This window comes from Hydra vulgaris, chromosome 06 (genome assembly GCF_038396675.1).
Source record: "Hydra vulgaris chromosome 06, alternate assembly HydraT2T_AEP".
NCBI lineage: Eukaryota > Metazoa > Cnidaria > Hydrozoa > Anthoathecata > Hydridae > Hydra > Hydra vulgaris.
Window position 1 is genome coordinate 59,905,413 of NC_088925.1, and position 23,591 is coordinate 59,929,003.

General features: G+C 27.3%; 1 protein-coding gene across 3 annotated transcripts in view; it reads left to right on the forward strand.

Moving 5' to 3' along the window:
- The window catches only part of LOC100215923 (solute carrier family 15 member 2), a 61,971-nt gene that overhangs the window by 22,957 nt on the left and 15,423 nt on the right, over positions 1 to 23,591 (forward strand). For all 3 annotated transcript variants that reach the window (XM_065800624.1, XM_065800623.1, XM_065800622.1), the window contains 15 exons: positions 1,405 to 1,486; positions 1,566 to 1,707; positions 1,804 to 1,893; positions 1,971 to 2,070; positions 5,571 to 5,661; positions 5,745 to 5,905; positions 6,465 to 6,548; positions 6,701 to 6,790; positions 8,671 to 8,715; positions 13,344 to 13,379; positions 17,443 to 17,531; positions 18,305 to 18,386; positions 19,129 to 19,260; positions 19,366 to 19,524; positions 19,785 to 19,997. In XM_065800624.1, the coding sequence (XP_065656696.1) occupies positions 1,405 to 1,486; positions 1,566 to 1,707; positions 1,804 to 1,893; positions 1,971 to 2,070; positions 5,571 to 5,661; positions 5,745 to 5,905; positions 6,465 to 6,548; positions 6,701 to 6,790; positions 8,671 to 8,715; positions 13,344 to 13,379; positions 17,443 to 17,531; positions 18,305 to 18,386; positions 19,129 to 19,260; positions 19,366 to 19,524; positions 19,785 to 19,997 (1,596 nt within the window). The remainder of the gene's footprint in view (positions 1 to 1,404; positions 1,487 to 1,565; positions 1,708 to 1,803; positions 1,894 to 1,970; positions 2,071 to 5,570; positions 5,662 to 5,744; positions 5,906 to 6,464; positions 6,549 to 6,700; positions 6,791 to 8,670; positions 8,716 to 13,343; positions 13,380 to 17,442; positions 17,532 to 18,304; positions 18,387 to 19,128; positions 19,261 to 19,365; positions 19,525 to 19,784; positions 19,998 to 23,591) is intronic.

Genomic DNA, 23,591 nt, shown 5'->3' on the forward strand with positions numbered 1-23,591 from the left:
CATCAATCAATCAATCAATTTTCAGAGTCTCTGAGGGATCACTAAAATATTTCTTACCAAGCTAAAAGATTTTCTGGTGTAATAACTTGCCAAAAAGAAACTTTTTAGATGGTTAGAGCCATACGGTTCAAAAGTTAGTGTTTTTTTTGGGACTGCAAGTTCAGCAGCTACATTTGCAATGCCTTTTTGGACATTGTTTTAAAAAGAAAAAGTATTATAAGAAAAACAGTAAGTATTTTTATTAAGTCACTATCTCTGGAATTACACATACAAGTGCCCAAGACTATGCATATTCTAAATTAGAGTTGACTTCTCCTAACCATTTTCTAGAAAGTTTAACAAGATAGTAAAACACTTTAATAAATGCAGCTGGTTAACTGTAATGCATACTGGATTTTGCTAGTAGCAGATTGATCATAATGATCTTGAGGTGACAAGATTACTGACACATAGATACTAGAATATTAAATATTTTTCTTTTGTTACTGTTTTATGCTTTTTTAGAAATATTACATTTTAATTATTTTTTAAATTATCGGACTTTATTTTACAACAAGTTTTAGTTTTAATTTCTTCTTAAAATTTTTAAATAAGATTTTTTTTTTCTTGAAAAATCACAAACTTTAAGAAAACTCTAAATTTTTTTATGAAATTTAATTTTTAATATTCATTTTTAAATTCAGAGATTTTTGATTAATGAATAGTTTCAAATTAGCTATTTTTTTATGCCACTACAAAGTTATTATTAATTGCATCTAACAGCATTTCCAGACCATGCACAAGATTAGCCTATAGTATTTTAGAGACTTAATATGTGCCAATAATTGGCACAATATTCAAGCAAATTTAAGTGTTAAAAAAGACTACGCAGGGGCAGTGCCTACTGTCTCACACAATTAAGCGTGTTTTTGATCTTGGTGTAAATTCTTTTCATATATGATGAATAAAATAAAGCCAATTGACATTTTATGTTAAATGGCTCATTCATGGCATTGTTTTTTAAATAAATTGTATTATTTTAGTTTTAATGGGTGATTTCTTTTTAATGCCATTGAGTGACAATCTTCATGTTTTTATGTTTCTGTTTTATTGTTCATAAAAAAATAAAGATTTGTGAGTTTCATTGTATGTGTTAAGTTTTCTACATTCTGTGGGAAAAAATGAACTTCATATTTTTTTGTACAGAAAAATGCTTTACTTATATCTTCTTTTTTTTTTATGGATTTGACTTCAGACTTATAAACATTAACTGGAAGATTTATATATTAGAGTATTATAATTGTTGTTATGTTGTTTTTGGGTTTTATATTTAAATGGTTGGTTGTATTTATTGAATTTTTTTTTGTACTTACATCCTACTTGTATTTCACAAATATTAAAAACAATTTTATTATTTTTTTTAAGCTTATTTTTGGGTATCCTGTGCAAGTATTATTTATCCTTGGTAATGAATTCTGTGAAAGATTCTCTTACTATGGCATGCATGGTAAATTAAAAAATACTTGAATTTTTTTAAAGTTTTGATTTTGCTATTAAACAATATATATATTCTTCATTATCTTCAGCCATCTTGGTTATTTATTTGACAACTATGTTAAACATGAGTAAAGATGATGCTACTGCAGTTTATCATGCATTTAACATGTTATGTTATTTCTCACCAATATTTGGAGCCATCATTGCTGATAGTTTTTGGGGGAAATACAAGTAAGTTAATCTTTTTACTTGTAAATATTTGGTTTTAATTTGTAAAGTTTAATTTGAAACTTCAGCAATTTATTTAATGTTTTCTTTATTTTTTAGAACTATAATGTATGTATCAGTAATATATGCAGTTGGTAATATAGTTGTATCTGTTACAGCCGTACCTTCTGTACTTCATGAACTGAAATTGTAAGTTTTTTTGTTTGTTCTAGTTTTTTTTTTAAGAAAAAGTTATTATAAAGGTTTTATTAATTTTTTTTTAACAGTGCTGGTCCTGCAATTGGTTTAGTTTTAATTGCACTAGGTACAGGTGGTATAAAACCATGTGTATCTGCATTTGGTGGAGATCAATTTGAAGCTGGGCAGGTAAGAATTAGCAACAGCAATAAATTTTTATGTAAATATGTCAAAATTAATAATATTTAAAAACACCATTTACGCTCTTTAACACCATTATATTTGGACTTATGCATTCTAAAATCTTTTAATAATATAATAAAAAAGATAAATATCGAACTAAATCTGTTCAAGGATTACCAAAGAATTTTTTTTTTTATTGTAAATGAAAAAAAAAAAAAAGAATTCAACTTAAAAAAACTTAACTTAAAAATAAGTAAGGAATTTTGTTTCCCACAAATTTAAACAATATTATTGAAAGTGTTATGCTATGAAAATTTTTTTATCATTTTGTTTTTTTATTTACTTTAAATTGATGACTTTTAAGAAAAGCTATAAAAAATATAGAACTGAATAAAATATTAAAAAGCTACCAAGTCAATCAGTAGTATGCATTTTATATTATTTATTCACATTATTTTTAATTTTTTTAAAATAATTCCAGACTGATACAAATAATTTTGTACAAAACTGTGCAAAATCCTTAAGTTTATTTAAATACCATTTTATTCAGGGCTCAAATTAACGTAAAAAAATCTAATCGCGATTTTTTTGTTGCTCATAACCCCTCCTCCACTCCCGCCGAAGGGGAGGGGACATTATTTATTTTAGCTTATTTATAATACCGTATATAATAAGTCTCATTTTTGCATAAGATGTCATAACATTTACGTTCAGCGGTTGTAAAGTAGCTTTAGTTATAATTTGCATTATTACTATTATTATATTGCATTAAATCTAACGGCTGTATTTTTGTAAAATCAATGAACTTGATATAATCATCTTTTAAATAATTATTTCATTTTCTATTTTATTTACATATTTTAAACTGTTTAAAACAACTAGAATATTTAATTTTCTATAAATTTTTAACAGTAAAAAAAAATTATTTAAAACTCTAACAAAACAATCTATAAATTTAAAACAGTTATAAAAACTATTAAAAATGACGAAAACATTATCTTGATAAGATGTTAAAACTTAACATTTTCACGAAAACCTGCACAATCACAAACAAGAATGATAATTAAATTCTTATTAAGTAAGTTTTCTTATCTAAGTAACCTTATCAAATTCCCATGATATTTCTATCTATTGCTTTTTCATTCAATGTATTTTTTAATAAAAGTTAGCGTTCACTTTTTTCATTCAATAAAACAAAGCGAAAGAAAAAAATGTGTCTAAATAATAGAATCTTTTACGATCTAATACTTTTTTTGATTGCTAATAGAAAAAGTATTAGATTGTAATCGTAAATATTTTGATTGTTTTGTAACCATTTCACTAGTTTAATGCTTAGAATATTAAATTTTCTTCCTCGCTTTCACTTTCTTCCAAATCCAATATTATAACTGTCGCTAGATCAATGTCTGTTTTTCCTGACTTTCTTTTTCTTTTTTCCGGATAACAATGAAAATTTGCTGACAATCGTCTTACTTTATCAATTTACCATTCGTCCATAGCAATATCAGGTTCAAATTTGTCAACCTCAGGACCTTCTTCACTTATCCGAAGTAGACAACTTCTCCAGTCATTTTTTACGCGATTCATACATGAAAACATTCGTTCTACTTTCACATTTGTAAAAGGATAAATTAAAAATAGTTCAAAAATATCAAGAATATTTCGGCATTCTTTGACCAAATTTGATTTGGAAAAAACAATTTCCCAAATTTTCAAATAATACTCATTTTGATTGTTACTTATGATGGGAAACATGTATGCATTTAAAATGATCCACTCATGAAGTATATTATTCAAATCACATCCTACACCAATTAAAAATTCAGAAAAATGTTCAACAACTTCACCGATAGCTTTATCACCAAAAGTTCCAACATTCACATTTAATGGCCAGTTATAAACGTCAAGTAAAGCTACCAAATGTATAAACAATGGTGATTTTTTAAGAGCTTAAAAACGGCCTTCCATACATATGGTAATATTTGCAATAATTAGCTTGTACTGGTCAAGAACAAGGCTATTAGCTTCGGTATATTGAGAAAGTGCAATATTTTGATAACATTGCTTTGAATCAATTGTCTCAATATCTTTAGACAGTTTTTTATAATAGGTCATAACACTTGTTTCATCAAGCAAATTGTCTAACGAATTTTCTAGAAGAATTTGCAGCTTGGCCATTGTCCATGTAAATTCTTGAACTCTTCTTACAGCTTTTACTGGATCATGAATATTGTTCTGAAAACTTAAACTCAGACGCCGAAGGGGAGATAAAACATCAAGATATATTGATAAATGAATAGACACAGACGCATTTTTCCATCGCTTTAAAAAACCCTTTAACTCTGCTCTCTTTGCTACCTGGGAATCTGTTATAGCCGAGTAAGCGTCTTTTACGGCCATTTTACGTAAACCACGCCCGATTGGAGTATTATGAATAACATGGTTAGATAATAAAACTGAACCTAATGTTGTTTGTTGATGAATTTGCATGGCCTCTTTATGTTGCGCACTGATTAAGTGCGATGCTAGTGAGTATTTTTTTATTGATATTGTTCCTGGTTTGATCCAGGTCATGGAAAACAATTTTGTTTGACTTATCCATTTTTCAAATTGTTTACATAAACTGCATCTTAATCTTATAACTTCATTTCCATTTAAATCGTATTCTAACTCGCAATTAAAATGTTTTTCCCACTTTTTAACTGTAGATAATCTGCATCTGTGATCCTTATTTGCATCCATTTATTGCTGTTAATTTAAAATTAGCAAGTGTACTAACAAACTTTAAAGTTTTTTTTTAATAACTATTTAGATTCTATATTGCCTTCCACTATTCTTCGCAAAATAAACTTATAAAAATATCATTAAATTTGTTCATAATGAATGAGCTAAATCGGAATAAAGCCCTTGAGAATTCGAGTTAAGAAAGTGACTTTTCAATCAATTAACTTTTATTTCTTTTTTCAATCAAAATCTTTTATTTCTTGATTCGAATATGTATTTAATCGTTTGTTTTTTATAAATTTTTCCTTCCTTAAACAATTGGTCTTTTTCCTGCATTTAAACATTTTTGCTAATTGATTTTCTAGATCTTTTATTTTTCTTTCTTTTACTTTCTGCTCCGCTTTAAAAAAAAAATTATAGTTGCAGAAGTCACTGCAGTTTTATACTGTAAAAGAACACTAAATATTTGTGAATAGAGTATCAATCTTCTAAAATAAAAAAAGAATCACGAAAAAAAGAAAGATCGCGAAAAAACAAATTTAAAAAAAAAACTTATCGCGAAGGTGCGAAAAGTAATCGCGATTCGCGATTGCGATACGCTTAATTCGAGCCCTGTTATTGATATCAATATTAATTTTATTGATATTGATATTAATTTTATTGATATCGATATTAATTTTATTGATATCGATATTAATTTTATTGATATCGATATTAATTTTATTGATATCGATATTAATTTTATTGATATCGATATTAATTTTGTTTTTGTTGTTTAACAGGATGACAAGCTGAGGAGCTTTTTTTCTATTTTCTATTTTTCTATAAATTTTGGTTCCCTCATTGCAACACTTTTGACACCAGTTTTACGAGGTAAAAATAATTTTTTAATAAAGTTATTTTATAACTTCAAGTTTCAAACTAAAAAAAAAGTCACTTCTTTTTATTTCGTAAAGGAGATGTACAGTGTTTTGGATATGATTGCTATCCGCTTGCATTTGGTGTACCAGCTATTCTTATGGTGGTCGCTTTGTTGCTTTTTCTTGCTGGTAGTAGTTTGTATAAAAAAGTTCCTCCTGAAGGAAACGTTGTTGTTGAGGTCTCATCAGCTGTTGGTGTAAGTATTTTGTTAGTGTATTTAGTATTGGTGATCTGGACTTTGTACTTAGTATTGCTAAACTGATCTGAATATCAATTTAAATATTATAAAAAAATAAAGAGACTAGCACTACTCAAATAGACTACAAATTGTTATTAATAACTTTAAATAGACATTGAGACTGTGTTTTGAAACAAACAACTCACTGATACTGCATATTGAAAGAGAGAGAGAGAGTCATATATTTATGACTATAAACATATTGATCATTTTTACTTTTTTATATGACTTGCTATTGCAAACTGCCATATCAACCTAGGTACTTCTTGGCCTTTAGTGCCTCTGTTTTACTTTTTTATAGGAATGCAACCTAAAATAATTTTTTAATTGGTTTGGCGCTTCCTAGTTACTGCTTTTCTTATTCTGGGAGTGTCCCCCCTCTTGACTTTTTAATTATAGAAATTTAGTTATGAATGTTATGTTTTTTATTAAAAAGTTTTTTAATTGTCATATATTTTATTGAATGATTTATATATATATATAATACAAAATATTATTATAAATATGTTTATTTTAGAGCGCTTTGAAAAATAGAATAGCAAATTGTGGAAGTGGGACTAAAAAAGATCACTGGATGGATTGGGCAGGACAAGAATATAGTGTTAGATGTTTCAAAATATTTATGATTTTATGCTGCAATATTTAACAAATTTGTATTTTTAATAAACTTGTCATGTTTGTTAGTTTATATCTTTATATTTGCTATTTTTGTATTTCTTAAATATTATTAATTTTTGTAATTTATGTTTGCAGCCCGTATTGATATCAGATATTAAAGCATTATTTAAAGTGCTTTTCATGTTTCTTCCTCTACCAGTGTTCTGGACACTCTTTGACCAACAAGTTAGTTTTTATTTATTATTTATTGTTTGATTAATTAAAATTATTTTACAAACTTTGCAGTATTATTTTCTAATATAATTACTTCACAATTCCATTTTATACTTAAAAAAATTGATTTTAATATTTTATTAGAAATCTCAAAGTTTATATATATGTACACTTCTTGCATGTTTTACCTATTCAAGTTAGTTAATGTAAATACACTTTGCAGTGTCAATTCCTAAATAAATCAGTTAATTAAACAAAAATAAGATATCAATAAAATAAAATCATAATAATTGGATTTAAAAATATAGTACAAAACACTAAAAAAATTAGGATTCAAGTCAGTTAACCTTGCCTTTTTGCAGTAATTTAATAATATATTTATATCAAACTTTTTTTGTAAAATTTGTATTATTTTTTTAATCTACCTAAAGTTTTCAAAGTGTTAAAATTGCAAGGGTTATGAGTTAAAATTAAAAAAAAGGTAACATTTAATTAATTTCAAAGTTGAAACCCTTAATTGCATAACTTGTCAATTCTGTAAGTTTTTTAACTTTGAATGTGGCGATTCTAATATAAAGCACTTTCTAAAATGAAATATAAATTGGAAACGCCAAATATACTGTTTTTCAAAAGTGCACTACAAAGTTCTGACAATTTAAATTACCATCTGTTATAAATTTTTGCCATATGTCAATTATTGCATTAACTAATAGTAAACTGTCTGCATTTAATGTTAAATATAAGTTAATATATAATATAAAATATAATAAAAAGTGCATATAATGTTCAAATTGGTATTGATTTCCCACATTTTTTTAGTTATGCAAATGCAAAATATAAAGAGCTTACCTTATTAAGGAATAACCTTTTTATCCATCATCGTTTCTTTTATTACCCTCTTTATAAACTTATACAAAATGTAGACACCATCATTTTCTTCACAATGCTCACAAACTCTAATAAACTTCCCTCACAATGCTTGCAAACTTCCCTCACAATTCTAACAAACTTCCCTCACACCTCTATAAAACTTCAATCACAACACTAACAAACTTCCCTCACAACACTAAGAAACTTTCCTCACAACGCTAACAAACTTTGCTCGCAACGCTCACAAACATCCCTCATAACACTAACAATCTTTACTCACAAATTTTAAATCTCACACACCATCATTTACCACATGATTATCTCTATAAACTATTAAATTTTACTATTGAAATATTAATAATTTTTTCAAATATTTATTAAGAAAATTCAAGTAATATTTATATTACTTGAATTTTCTTCAAAAAAAAAAACTTCAAGGTACTCTCCCCACCTTAGCTATGTTACTAAAAAAAAAGACGATTGAGGACATTCTACTACATTTTTTAGTACATTTAATTACTGTTTCAATTCAATCATCTGTTTTAATAAAATGATTGTGAGAGGTAAAGATCAAGTCTGCTCTTACAGTCAACCAACATCATCACTACGTTTCATCTTATAGTCAACCAACATCATTACTACATCTTCATCTTACAGTAAACCAATATCATCACTACATCTTTATCTTACAGTCAACCAACATAATCACAATCTACCAACATAACCACTACATCTCTGTAGTACCACTAATTAACTTATTTTAATGTCAACAACATAAATCCCTAAAACATGTTTTAGTGTTTAAGAGATAAGAGATAATAATTTCTTTTCCCTTCAGTGAATTTTATTTAAATAATTTTTTGTGATATACAAACTTCTAAACAACAGCTAACATAAAGATTCAAAAATTCTTATCTTAATTGAGAAGTAAAATTTTTATAATAAATTAAAAGTTTTACCTTGCTCTTGTATGGGCTTGTAAAATTATATTTTATTATAAACATACGATTTTATTGTTTTAGGGATCAAGATGGACATTGCAAGCTATGGAAATGAATGGAGACATTGTTTGTTTTTTGTTGTTGTTGATTTTGTTATATAGTAAAAATATATAAATAATCTAAAAAATACCAACAAATATAAAATCATAAATAATAATGCAAAAATAATCAATTCATAAATTAATATAGCGTGAACCTTGAGTTAAATTAAATTGATTATAAATCAACTCATTATTGAAACCTTTATTGCTATATTTAATAGAATGGTTGCACCTAACTAATAATAATGACTTTTTAACAGAATAAGACATTTCATTTTTTTTTCTTCCTGATTTTACTCCTTAGGTTCATTTATTAATTTTTCCAATATTGTGATGAACTAGTTTTTAAAACATGTATAATTCAATATAATATTTACCAATCAAATATATGTAAAAAGTTGCATTGAGGTCTCATCACTGCAACTTTTTACATATATTTGATTGGTAATATGTAATAGGGAGGGTAAAAAATTACTTTAAAAATCTTTTTTTTTGCTACACCCCACTATGTGTTTTGGGGTGGCAAATGTACAAAAATAATTTGTTTCAGATATTAGAAAACTAATTTTTTACGGCTTTGTATTTTTTTTAATCTGAGTATTTTTCAAATACTCAAATTAAGAAAGAAAAAAAATATTTTTACTCTAATGGTAGTAGTTCCTGAGATAGTGACCAGTGAAGTCAAAAATGGTTGCCAAATTTAAGTTTTTCTGAAAAATTAAGTGTTTTTGTTTTTCTTGCAGTGTTTCATGAATCATTTTTTCTGCTAGTTTATTTATATGTTAAAAAGTTTCAAATTATATTCATCTTAAGATGCTCAGGAAAATTTTTTTATTTTTATTTTTAATTTTTATGATGATGAGTGTATACAAGTTTAAATTTTGATTTAATTAAAAAGTTATTAGTTTAAGCCGGAAAAAATTATATAATCAAAAAGATTTTTCTTTGTTCAATGTGTTAACACAAGTAATCAAAAATCATAAAGTTTCTCATATGTTTGTTCAGCTGACATGTAATAATGATAAAATGACAGCTGAAGAAGCTGCTGCAATAGTAATTGACATAGATCTTAGCATATCTGGCTATAAATAAATCCAACAGGCATCTTAATTAAGATGGATCCATCTTATTCAACAGTTGAAAAAGCACTTTAGCTGTGTGGTCCACAAGATAATCACTTGGAATTCAGTGATTTAAAAGGCAAAGTAGATTTACAGGCATTTATGAAAGCACCGCCGAAAGAATTGTAAAAATGAAGCAAAAAGAAATAATGGACTATTTGGATATCAGTAACAAACTATGTGAAAATATGTTGTTATTAAACAGTTAGGGTATGGATGGATCTCCTCGACAAGCTTTGTACAACCAGGCGTTTCCCGATTCTGTTGACAGTCAAGGTTCAAGCATGTTTGCAATTATAACAACGGCTTTGAGGCTCTGTGTGTCATATTTATAAAATGTCTTTTTGTGGACCAACTCGATGCTTTAAATGTAAGATTTTGTAGTCCAATTGAACTTAATTTTATCAAAGAAACTGTCATTTTAGACAAACAGTGTCAAATGTCAAGCCTTCCCGGGAAGCGCATGCAGCCACACGCCTTGTTTGTCCATGCTTAAAGTAATTTTTTTAAACAACTCGACCACATTTTTATATTGTAAGCGTTTTAAGAATTTGTGGCAAAATTAAGCTATAAGAAACAAGAGAGAATAAAACCGCAGTACTCGAAGAAAAGAAACAAAGACTATACAAAATAGAAAATATAAATATAATAAGCTAAAAAAAATTGAATATTAAAAAAAAAATGTTAAAAAATAATATCTAAATTATTTACTGTAATTGCTCTCTTATTTTCAGTGTGTTTGTTATTTTCTACTAGTAAAATTAATACAAGTTGAGGAAAAAAGCATATAAGAATAAAACGAAAATATTTTTTGATATACAACTTTTTCGCAACTTATTTCAGTCAGTATATTAAGGAAATGCTTTATTATTTGCACTAGAAACATCCTCAATTTTTAAATTTGTTTTTTTAAATGTTTTTGCTAAACTTTACTATTTTTATCAATGCACAGGAAAGCGAGAAAACTAATTGCTATTTACTTGTAAAAAAAAATTTTTTCAACAAGTTTTTTATGTAAAAAAATTAAAAGTCATCATTACTTATACTTAAATATAAAATATTTGATTGTTTTCAATACCCCCATTGAAATAGTCTGCAATTTAGTAGGATTTACAGGATGCACTTTTTTTTGATTATCTAAATTATGCATTTAGACCCGATAATTTATTTCCTGATGAACTAATGTTATTAACAATGCTCCAAAAGCTTGTAGGTGCAATATTAATTTACTGAACTTTTATAACGAAAGTTTTAGGAGCCTACATTTAAAAAAATTTTTAAATACATTTTTTCAAACAGAGCAATTGTTATGTTCGTTACCTCTAGTAATTCGTAATAATGTTGGAAATTGGGCTATATAAAAGAATTAATTTCAGGTGTGCATCAAAAGTGGTATATGCTTATGCCATGTTATTCTTTTATTTAATTTATTCTGTCATTACAAAATTTTTTAATCAAATATGTTTTACAAATATAAATTGTATAAATAAATATGTAAATAAATAGCAATTTATTTTCTTATTTTCTTCTTATATAAGTATTAAGAAAAAACATCAAATATAGCAAAAACATTTTTAAAAGTGAAGAGACGTTAAAACGAATAAACGTAAGACAAAAATTAACAAAGTTTCTCATAGTTCTAGTGTACATAGCAAATTAGTTTCTTAATTATACAAAAAAAATCGTGAATAAATTGTATATCAAAACTTTCAATTATTGTTAAATTTTTATAAAAGATATTTTTTCATTAACTTGTATTAAATTTGGTTAAAAGATGCTAACTGCTGTGGTCAGTTTGTTTAAAAAAGTTACTTCAAATGTGGACGAACAAGGCGTGTGACGGCACGCGCTTCCTGGGTAGGCTTGAATAGGAAATACATATTTAGATTTGCATCCAGGGAATATTGAATTGGTTAATGGAAAGTTTGTTATTACTAATTTCAATTTTATTTTATCCATGATTGACGGAAAAGTTTTAACAATTATAACAAACACATCATCAACATAATGCTGTTGTATTTGCAGAGCTACACCAACCGCAATGATGTGTTTAAAGAACTTTTGAAGTGGATTTAAGTCAAAAAAAGGTCCACTTATCTATGGGATATCTCCATTACATGGTTGGATAAGATTTCTAGAGTGTCTTAGATATTTCATACCACTTCGGTTTTAAAAAATGGAGATAAAGCAATGATTTCAAAACAACATATGACAACAAAGAGGAATTCATCCAGCAATTAATATTCGAAAAGAACTATCTCAGAGTTGATTTCTCTACAGTTAGTGGAGCAGAATTATCTGCAACCGGAAATGTTTGCAAAAAAGCATTTTCTGACCCAAAAAAGCTAAGCAAAATATTAGGGATTGATGAGACAGTTATTAAAATGTTCAAAAATAACTTAATTGCAATAATTTGTCAGCATACATTGAATCCAGAATTATTTAAGCTATAATGCAAGTAACAGTATATTGTCAATATTTAGATTTGTATGATTCGTATGAAATGCTGTCAACAGTTCACACGTGTGCAAGATGCTGTCAACATGTTCACTCCATGTGCAAGAACACAAGTTCTTGCACATGGAGCTGAAATAATGATGAATTTACCAGTTTTCTTGGAAGTTTTAGCAGAACAGGCATCTGAATGCCAAAGCAAATGTTACAGATGACATTGTGATCTGCCTGCTCGTAAGTGTTCCAGACAAGCAAAATTTTAATGACATCTTTAACCGTGCAATTAGACCCTCCATTTCTCTTATCAGTTCTATCTCCTTGGAATCTAGATGGACAAAGAAAGTTTTGCTCAAGCTTCTAGAAGAAGTAAATAGTTTTTTAACTTTAGAAGTGGACAATGAGGAATCATTAAAACTGGAAAAACTAGAATCATCAGTGAGTTAGAATCATCGGAACCAACATAAATTATTAACTTAGAAGGTGAAATAATGAACAATTTAGAAGCTGCTAAGATTATTTGGAAGATTATTTGGAAGATGAAAACATTGAAGTGTGAAATAAATATAGCAATATTAAAAGTAAAAATTTTGAAAAATTATTACTTTAGCAGAATTTTTTTAAAAGTAAGTTTTTCTTTGCGTTTCTAATACAATTTCAAAAGATTAAAAAAAAAAAAAAATGAAAACAACATTTTAACTTTTTTAACAAATTAAAACAAGCTTTTTTATATAGAAACACTTATTAGGTATTTATGGTCTGCTACACAGTTTTCTAACTAAGTTTGTGAGGGTTATGGGTTATCTTTACAAGTAAATTGCTCCAACATAGTAATATAATTTTTCATAAATAATATAATCAATGGCATGGCTAGTAGTTTGTAGTTCTAAAAAAAACCAGTCATTAGAAATACCCTAAAAAAAAATCCAAGAAATCTTTACTTTTAAATAAAATCTAAATTTTCTACCCACCCTAACATGTGATAAAAAATAATTTTATTCATTTGTGAACTTAAACTGTTTTTATTTATACCTTTTTTTTACATTATTATTTATAGTCTTTTTTGTTGCTGTATTTTTAGGGTTATTTAGGAACTGTAAAGCCTGATCAAATGCAGGTATATGTTTGTTTTAATCAATGAAAATTAACAACAATTAAAATGTCCAGCTTTTTTCAGAAAAAAAAATAACAAAAGAATGATGAATTTTGCTATAATTTATTTCCATTACGCTTTATACATTACACTTTATACTGTAGCAATTATTTATTTCTGGATGTTTTTATTTGGAAGTTTCATGGATACCATAGGTATCCATGGTATCATCTGCGGTGCTCTTTGATAAGACCGCAAGGACTTCTTGGGGCACCTAAATAATATATACATATTTTTTTTATTTTTTTATTATTCACCTCCCCAAGGCTGAGAAGGCCACTACAGATGAGGAGGCTACTTGTGGTTATAACCCTCTCTCAACTCTATGACAAAACAAACCTCGTCGAACAAGGCCGCTGCACGCAGAAACAAGTTGAGCGTGGTACTACCAAGGACATGGTGGGAATCGAACTCGGAATCTCTCGCTTATGAAGCGAGTGCTCTGCCACTACACCACTATTGCATATACATATATATATACATATATATATATATATATATATATATATATATATATATATATATATATATATATGTATATGTATATGTATGTATATATATATATATATATATATATATATATATATGTATATATATGTATATATATGTATATATATGTATATATATGTATATATATATATATATATATATATGTATATATATGTATATATATGTATATATATGTATATATATGTATATATATATATATATATATATATATATATATATATATATATATATATATATATATGTATATATATATATATATATATATATATATATATATATATATATATATATATAGGGTGCTCTAGAAATGTTCTGTGTAAATTTTTTCCTCTCAAAATCTAGCTCCCTATTGGTTTTCCCATTCCTTTATCTATTTTAGAATAAGTAAACAAATTTCAAGCAATTTAGTAGTGTTTAAGCCTTGCCACCAGCCTCCAAAAAATTAAGTGTGAATTTTTTTTAAAAATAAATTTAAAATATGTTACATTTAGGTACGTTATGTAAATTTGACACAAGTTTTTGGCAATTATTACATAAATGATACAAAATAATTATAATATGAATATAATATAAATTAATAAATAAATAAAAATAAATAATTTATAAATAAAGCATATAAATAATAATATCTAATGATAGTTAGTTAATATTTTATTACGTATATTATCTTTAATAATATATTTTTAAAATATCTTTCTTAAAATCTCTTTAATTCTATCATTTATTTTTATTTTAAGGTAAATTATCAAAGATTATCAAAGATATTAGATGAAACTCGATTTTAAGTATTGCACTTTTTTACTTAGACGCTACTCATCGCTTTAACTCAATTATGGATAGACCAGTTTTAAGAAAAGACATTGCAAACACGGTTATTGTAGAAATTCAAATCAATGGGATAATGCTGGAATTGCGATTCAACGCAAAGACAAGGTTAAAGCAAAAGTTTTGTATTTGTATGATGTTTATAGACCACTTCAAAAGAAGAAAGGATGCGAATCCAATGAAGCTAAAAAAAAACTATTTGTTGATCTGAAAAATTATTTTTATATTGCTCACCAAGATGGTCAAAACAAAATAGAAACTGATCGACTTCGTGATAGTGAGCAGAAAAAAGAAGACATTGAATTTCTTAAGAAAATTACACAGAAAATACAGAGAGAGAGTATTGAAATGACTAGAAGAATACAAAATCTTTCAGCAACAACAAGCACAAAACCTGAAACTATAAGTCCTGAAGTAGACTTGCAATCTGCAGATGACTCTAGTGTTACAGTTACACACAGCTCAGACAATTCTGAAAACGAAAATTTTGAAAACCCTCATAAATCTGCTACGAAACCAAAAAATATCTAACCTGACAAAAACATAGTAATTACACTGGCTCTTCCACGCAATCCATTCAAAAGTGAAAAAACTTCAGCAATGGCAGATTAAATTTATCAGCTGGTAAAAGAACAGCTTTCATGGCAGCTATAATTTCAGAGGGTGGTGCTGATTTGCAGTGTGTGACTTTATCAAATGCAAGCAGCAGAACAGTGGCTAAAAAAACTTGGAATAAAATATGGGGATGATATTGAAACTATATTTGTTTCCCAAAAGTGTGTTACATTACATTGGGATGGAAAAATTGTTCCAGAGGATGCTGAACGGCTAGGTGTTCTTATAGCTGGGATTCCAAACTGTAAAGAAGGTAAACTATTTGAGGTTCCAGTAATCTCTTATGGAACTGGTGCAACTATGGCTAACACAAGCCATTCTCTTGTGGTTTGGTGGAAGGTAGAACAGTCAATTGTTAAACTAGTTTTTGACAGCATTAAATTCTGGGTGGAAAAATGGTGCATGGATATAGTTGGAATCATTGTTAGACAAGAAACTTTTCTATTTTGCTTGTCGACATCATGTAATAGAAAGAATTTTATGTTCTGCCTGGCAAAAGATTTTTGGTCCAACATCCAGTCCTGACACTCCTAAGTTCAAAGAATTTAAGAAATCTTGGGAAACCATCAAAGATCAATCAAATTTTAAAATTTTACATATCACTAATCGTTGTCTTATATAGCAGAAAGACAAAGTTGTTATTTTTTTGCGACAAATGTTGACTTCAGCTGATGGTGACAGCTTGCTTCGTGATGATTACAGAGAATGTGCAGAACTCATGCTAATACTTTTAGGACAAATGCCTCCTTGTGGGGTGCACTGGCTACAACCTGGTGCAAACCATCATGTTCGCTGGATGGCAACTGGTATATATATTGTGCTAAGATATATGCCTTTGGTGACCAGCTGAATTATGATCAAGATAAAATGGAGAAACTGCATCGTATTTGCATATTTAATGCACTCTTCTACGTAAAGACATGGCTAGCCACCCCTTTTGCAGCCTATGTACCATCAGTTGTACCATGATCTTCACATGTTAAAGAAAACTGACCTAGAAGTTGGTGAAGCGACCATTCTTGCCCTGAACAGGCATCTGTGGTATTTGACCGAAGAAATTGCTAGTTTTTTCAAGTTTGGTGCCAGAATTGGAAAAGAAACAAATAGCTAGACAACTTATCAAAGTAAAGGAAGACATTGCAATGTCTTTCTTTACTTTGATAATTTTTCCACAGTTGGTTTCATCCACAAAATTAGTACATTTGGTACGATTGGCAAGAAATCTTGGCTCCTGTTCAACTTACTCAGAATTGAAACTGCCTTGTTACACTTGCCGCCAGCACAGTGGGAAAGAAGTAGTGATTTTCAAGAAGCTGCTATGTTTATTTGTCAATCAAAAGTTGTTAATGATCTTGCTGAAGGAGCCATGAAACTTATTACAGACTTTGCAAACACTTTAACTAAAGTTGAAATACAGAAACAATATTTGTTACAGTTTATTGAAAAACGCAGACACAAAGTACCAGATTTTGAAAAAAGAACCCTGGGAAACATTTAAAAACTATTTTTTTTCTTAGAGACATCAGTACCAATTTAGCATATTTAAATCTTATAAAATAACCTTACTGAACTTTCTTAGTTATGTTTATTGTTTAAATAAATATATCAACAGTTTTTCTAAATTTTGAAAAAAAATTTTGTTATATTTTTAATGTTACAATTTTTCGTAGTATTTTTAATGTTAAATAATATGAAAAACATTTTCTTTGTCGTGGCAAGGCTTACAGTTGTTTCTAAATCTTAAAGTGTGATTTTTTTTTGTATTTTATGATTAAAAGAATAGAAAAATGTCCAGAGAGCTAAAAAATTTTGACTTAAAATTTTTCAGAGCACCCTAATATATATATATATGTATGTGTGTGTGTGTGTGTGTTGCTATCTGTTATGTTATTATTTTGCGTATGCATTCAAAATATAGTGCATATGAGCATAAGACAATTTTTATTATTTTAAAATTTTTTCCTACAAGTTTATTTTGCTCACATATTTTAATTCTCAACTAAAATTCTAGACTAAAATTTTTAGTTATGATTTTTTATCTGCCAGAAATAATTAAAAAATTTTAATAAAATTTTAGGCTTTAAATCCAGTGTTTGTCATGATCTTGATTCCATTTGTAGAAGCAGTGGTTTATCCTCTTGGCAGAAAATGTAGATTTTTAACCAAGTAAGTTTTACTTTTTTGTTAATGGAAAATAAAACAACATGTTATCATCATAAAAATAATTTTATGATCATCCTTTGTTTGCTTGATTTGATTCATGCAACAGATGTGATAGGAAAACCACAAACATTAGAAAAGCATGCAAGTTTAATTGTTCAAATTTACAAACATAAAGAAAACAGAAAGAATTTTCTTTACTTCCCTACATTTTTATTGAGTACGTCATTCTTATTATCTTATTAACTTATCCAACTACTTGACATTGTTACCTCTTTTTATTTTATTTTATTTCTCTTATTAAGAAAAAATTAATTTTCTTATCATTATTACTACAATTATTTTCAGTTTTTTTTTGTTTGTTTCTTTTTTCCTTTTTTTATTTTAATAGCTTGCAAATTATAATTTCTACTTTTTTTTTTAAAGGAAAGTTTTATGTATATTTTTTATATAGATTTTATATAATTTTAAAAATTAATATTATAGTAAATAAATTTAAAAAAAAATTATTAATGAAATAAACTATCAAAAATTCAAGTCAAACATATTAGAAGAAGTATTTTTATTTTTCATTTTTCAAACAGAAATTTCCTTCAGAAATTCCCATTTTAATTTTTTCTAAAAAAGGGTTTTGAAAAATTATATTTGCAATGATATTATAATATAATAATATTAATAGTATTAATAATGATATTAATATTAATATTTAATAATGATTATAATGATTGCAAATTTTTTTTTTAACTTATTGATTTTAACATAAGTATGTTTATTACCAGACCCCTGCAAAGAATGGGCTTTGGGATGGCATTGACTGCAATATCGTTTGTTGTTGCTGGTTTTTTGCAAATAAAGATGGAGGTTTTATTTTTTACTTATTAGTAATTTCATTAACATGACCTTTTTATATTATACGGATCTCTACTATTATCCAAAAAAATACATCTCAACTTGGTACTCAAAAGAAGCATTACTCAAAATAGTAATCATTTTATATAAGTATTTTTTAGATTTTATTGCGCTAAAACTTTTTTTTAAACATTTATAAAAGTTTTTTTTTTTAAGTTTTTTTAAAATACAATTACTATTTTTGAAATTTTTATAAAATTTTTTTTGGATAATATCAGGGACTCAATAAATATTCATGTGTGTGTGTGTATGTATGTATGTATGTATGTATGTATGTATGTATGTATGTATGTATGTATGTATGTATGTATGTATGTATGTATGTATGTATGTATGTATGTATGTATGTATGTATGTATGTATGTATGCATGTACATATATATATGTATAATTTATTAATTTTATATATATATATATAAAAAAAAAATATATATATATATATATATATATAAACATATTTTTATACTTTCTTATACTTTCTTTCTTATGTTTTTTAATTTTAAAATTAGAAACAAATAAAGTATGAGAAAGGATTAATACTTCCTCTCTTTTATTAATAAAGGTGAGGGAGTAATGAATTGAGATCAACAATATTTATTTTTATAGCAGGTTAAATAAATTAAAATATTTATAAACCAAGCCAAGTTTAATTTGAAAAAAATTTTTTGTTGTTGTTCAATTTTGATTACATTAGGCAAAATCTTCTGTTGCTGATTTGCCTGCTACCGGATTTGCCAATTATCGATTTATAAATACAGTGCCTTGTGAAATAGATATTTATGGACCAGACATGGTGATAACAAATGTATCAGTTGGATACCAACAAGTAGGTAATTGAGGTTTACAAAATCTCAAAAGTTTTTTTTTTAATTTATCAAAATATTTTAACCTATTTTAATGACAACATGTTATTATTGGACTTTTTTTATAGGGAACTGAATACTTTGCTATTCCAATCACTATTAACAGCATCTACATTTCCACAGATTGTCCTCCAAAAATGAATGCAGAGCCAAATATTTATGTTGAAGAAAAAGGAAGTTACACAATGGTCATTGGTGCAAATCACAGTCGACTTGCTGTAATGCAGGTATTTATAAATTATCTGTTCATTTAATTTTAGAAATTTTTGCATGAAATATGTATTTGAAATATGTATTTTTTTAATGTTAAAAGTTTTTGATTAAAGCTAGTACTTATTACCCAACTAGTTACTAATATTTATTATACTATTAATTAAGCTAGTTACCAATGCTTATTGAAAAGCAAGTTTCTTATTATGTTTCTAACGAGATACCAATACAGATAGTTTGATAATTTGTTTAACTATTATGTTTTATATTTTTTAAGCTTGCAGATGATATAACACCTTTACCACATGGTCATGCCAAAGTTCGTTTCTTACATGCTGGTGGTTCTGTTAGTGACAAAGTGACTGTACACATGAATAAAACATTATCAATTGATCTTCTTCCATTTACAAAACCAGACTACATAAATATTGTTGCAAAAACATACAAAGTTCGTGTTGCTCCAACAGGAACAGTAAATGCGTTAGCCCTGGTATTTATTTATTTTCAAATGATATTTTGTTTGTTGTTCAATTTTAGATATGAAAATAGTTTTTTTAATTGTCATGTTAAATTTTTTATTACTATGTAAAATTAAAAATGTTTTTTTTTATTACCAATATTATATTTTACTTGAAATACTGGAATATACTTAAAATTTATTAATAATTGTTATAACAAAATCACCGTTACTAAATTTAGAAAAAAATTCAACCCACTTTTCCCGAAAAAACCCTTTGGAGGGATGAAAGTACACACATTCCTGATTCTAAAAATATCAAAAATAAAATCAACAAATTTTGTCCGAGAAAAAAAATTGAGATTGAAATTTACTCTATTAGCACATCTTACTGAAATGACAGTTAACAGTATTTTTGCATTTTTACAGTATTATTAAAACTAAAAGATGACTTTTAAATTAATTAAACTACCTAATTAGATTGCAAAGCATTGCATCAAATTGATTGTCACAAAATATAGGCAATAATTTTACAGTATATTAGGAAAGCCAGTTTGCATGTTTTTCTGTTAAAAATTATGTAAAAAAATTCACTTTTTATATCTATCTAAAACCATAAGCATATTTGACTCAAATACTAAAGCACAACCCTACAATGTGCTCAAACTAAAATTCTGGGAAAGTGCTACTTCTAATTGAAGTGCTCACAAACTTAGTTAAGTGAATTTTGAAAAGACTTATATTTTTAAAAGTGCCAAATTCTGCAAGATCACATGAAGATAACAGGAAGGTTGTCTGCTTCTTGTGCTTTCAAAAGTGTGATAGACAAGTGACAACATTCATCATTGAAAAAGTTCATTCTCTACTTGATAAACCAATTGATTTCTCTGATACTTGAGTCCCAAAGGAAATATGTGAGAATTGCATAGTGAAACTGAGGGAAAAGCATTCTGGCCAGCCTGTCCTCTTGACACCTATCTTCAACTACAAGAGCATTCAAGTCGGACCAGAGACATGAGAACATAATTGTGACTGTCTTATTTGCAATGTTGGAAGGCTAAAATTGAATGAAAAGCATCCACTCTGCTGATCCGATGCCATCATCAGCAGCAAAAACTCACATTCAGACAACATTTAGAAAAAATATGCAAACCCTTGTGACAAAAGAACAAGCATTGGCAGAGCTGATTAAATCTTCAGTGATTTCTTCAAAAGATGCATCTCCACATGGAACAATCAGAGTTTCACAACATAGTGGAAGACCTCTCCCCATCACAAAAGGTAAATTGTGAATATCATTTTAATTTTATAAGATATAAAATTTACTATAAAAATAATAGAACCCCACATCATTTAAAATTTATTGTCAAATTGGTTTAGTGAAATTTAGATCTTATTAAGCTTTGTTACACTATTTAACTAATGGTTCTGTATTTTAGGGCCTTCCAGTGCCAAAAAACTTTTTGACAATGCTCCAATCATGACAGTGAAAGACCTTATCACTGTTCAGGTGAATACTAATTTGTCAAACTCTGGTGTTAAAAAAATTCCATCAACAATCAATCAAGTCAGCAGAACAAAGGTTATTGAACGCAATTTTCATGCAAAGTTTGATGCCTTCGGAAGACATTTATCAGAACATTTCACACAAACTGACATTGATGTTTTAACTGAAAAAACTTCAAACACCAAAAAGTCAAAAACTGTTGTTCATTGCAATGACCTGAAAAAGCTTTTGAATGACAGTGGAGGTGGATCCCTGAGTCAGTCTGGGAATAATTTACACAAGTGGTATCAGTCACTCTGCCCCAAGCAAGCAATTGCTCACTGCACCCCATGCCAAAGATAGTGGAGTTAAACAACAGCTTTTGGTTGCAGTTGCTGAAGAAATGTCAGAAACATGAAAACATCAGACAATTTCTTTCATTGGAGCTACACCTGATGCTTGGGGTTGTCAATCACTTGTTTAAAGCCTTAAGATACATTTTGCCCAAAGCTGATGATTGGCTAAGACTCCTAAACATTCAACCACAACCCCATCATAGATGTCAATTTGCTGGCAATGAATGCCACAAGCTTTTGAAGAATGTTGATCTCTTTCAAAAACTAGCAGAAAATGACTGTGCATTCTAAGCTATTGGTATCCTTGATGCCCTTCGAAAATTTGGAGCCGTTTTGACTGCCTGCTTTGAACAAGAGCTTGATCCACACTATGCAGTGAAAATTGATGCATTTCAAACCTCATATCTGGCTTTGTCAAATGTTTCAGTGACGCCCAAGGTACATGCAATCTTCTTTCATATCAAAGAATTCATTGAAATGAAGCACACTGCACTTGGACCTTACAGTGAGCAGTAAACAGAAGCTCTTCACCACTCATTTGCTGAACACTGGAAAAGATGCAAAAGAGACGCAAGTAATCCTGACTATGGTAGCAAATTGAAGATGACTCCTTTATTTTTATAGAGTTTTTCAAATTAAATGTGCTGTGAAAATGCGAAAAAAAATGTGTGCTGTCATTTCTGTGTCGTGTGCTTATAGAATAAAATTTCAGTTGCAATTTTTTTTCTGGGACATAATTTGTTGATTTCAGTTTTTACATTTCTGGAATCAGGAATGTGTGTACTTTCAACCCTCTGAAGGGCTTTTTCGGGAAAAACAGGTTGAATTTTTTTCTAAATTTTGTAATGTTTTTACATTAATTATTATATTAATGATAATAATAATATTATTGATTATTGATTACATTAGTTATTATATTAATGATAAAATTAATATTATTAATTATTATTACATTAAATGTTGTATTAATGGTAATTATAATTCTGTAATGTAATAGTTATAGGTATTAGATTATTAAAAAAAAAAAATAGTTCTCACTATATCTTAAGACACAGCAAAATATGATCAGCATTTTCACATACTTGTGACATTTTTTAGTGCAAACCTTAATTTTTCTAAAAAAAAACTAAATTTATAAAAATTTAAGCTATTTGTTTTTTCTGTCTGCTAGCCAAACCCAAAAGTCAATGTATGTACTAAAGCCCTTACCTATCCCTAGTTTATTGAAATTATATAATTATGTTTTGATTAAAATTCAAATAATTCAGAATTAAGATATTATCTGAATTAAGCATAGTTAAGATATTATCATAATCCATCATGTAGTCCAGTGATATTTTCCAGCATTACATCCAGCATGCAGTGCAGCAATATTTTCTAACATTCCATAAAGCATGCTGGATGCAGAGATATTTTTCAACATTCCATCCAACATGCTGGATGCTGTGATATTTTCTAGCATTCTATCTAGCAGGCAGTGCTATGATATTTTTTATTAGTATTGTTTTGATATTACTTATTCGTTTTTAGTCCAGTATTTTTGTTCAGTAGTAATAATTTTGTTAATAATTTTTATTTAGTTCAATTTTCATTTGAATTGTTAAGTAATTCATTTTATAAAAAATTTGATTATAATGTTTAATTTTAAAATACTGTAAAAAAAAATTGTTATTTAAAATTTTTTTTTATTTTTACAGTATTTTAAAATCAAGCATTAATATTCGGCTAAGTTATAATTTAAAAAATAAGTTATGCATGTTCATGAAGACTGTTTTTTTTTTAAAA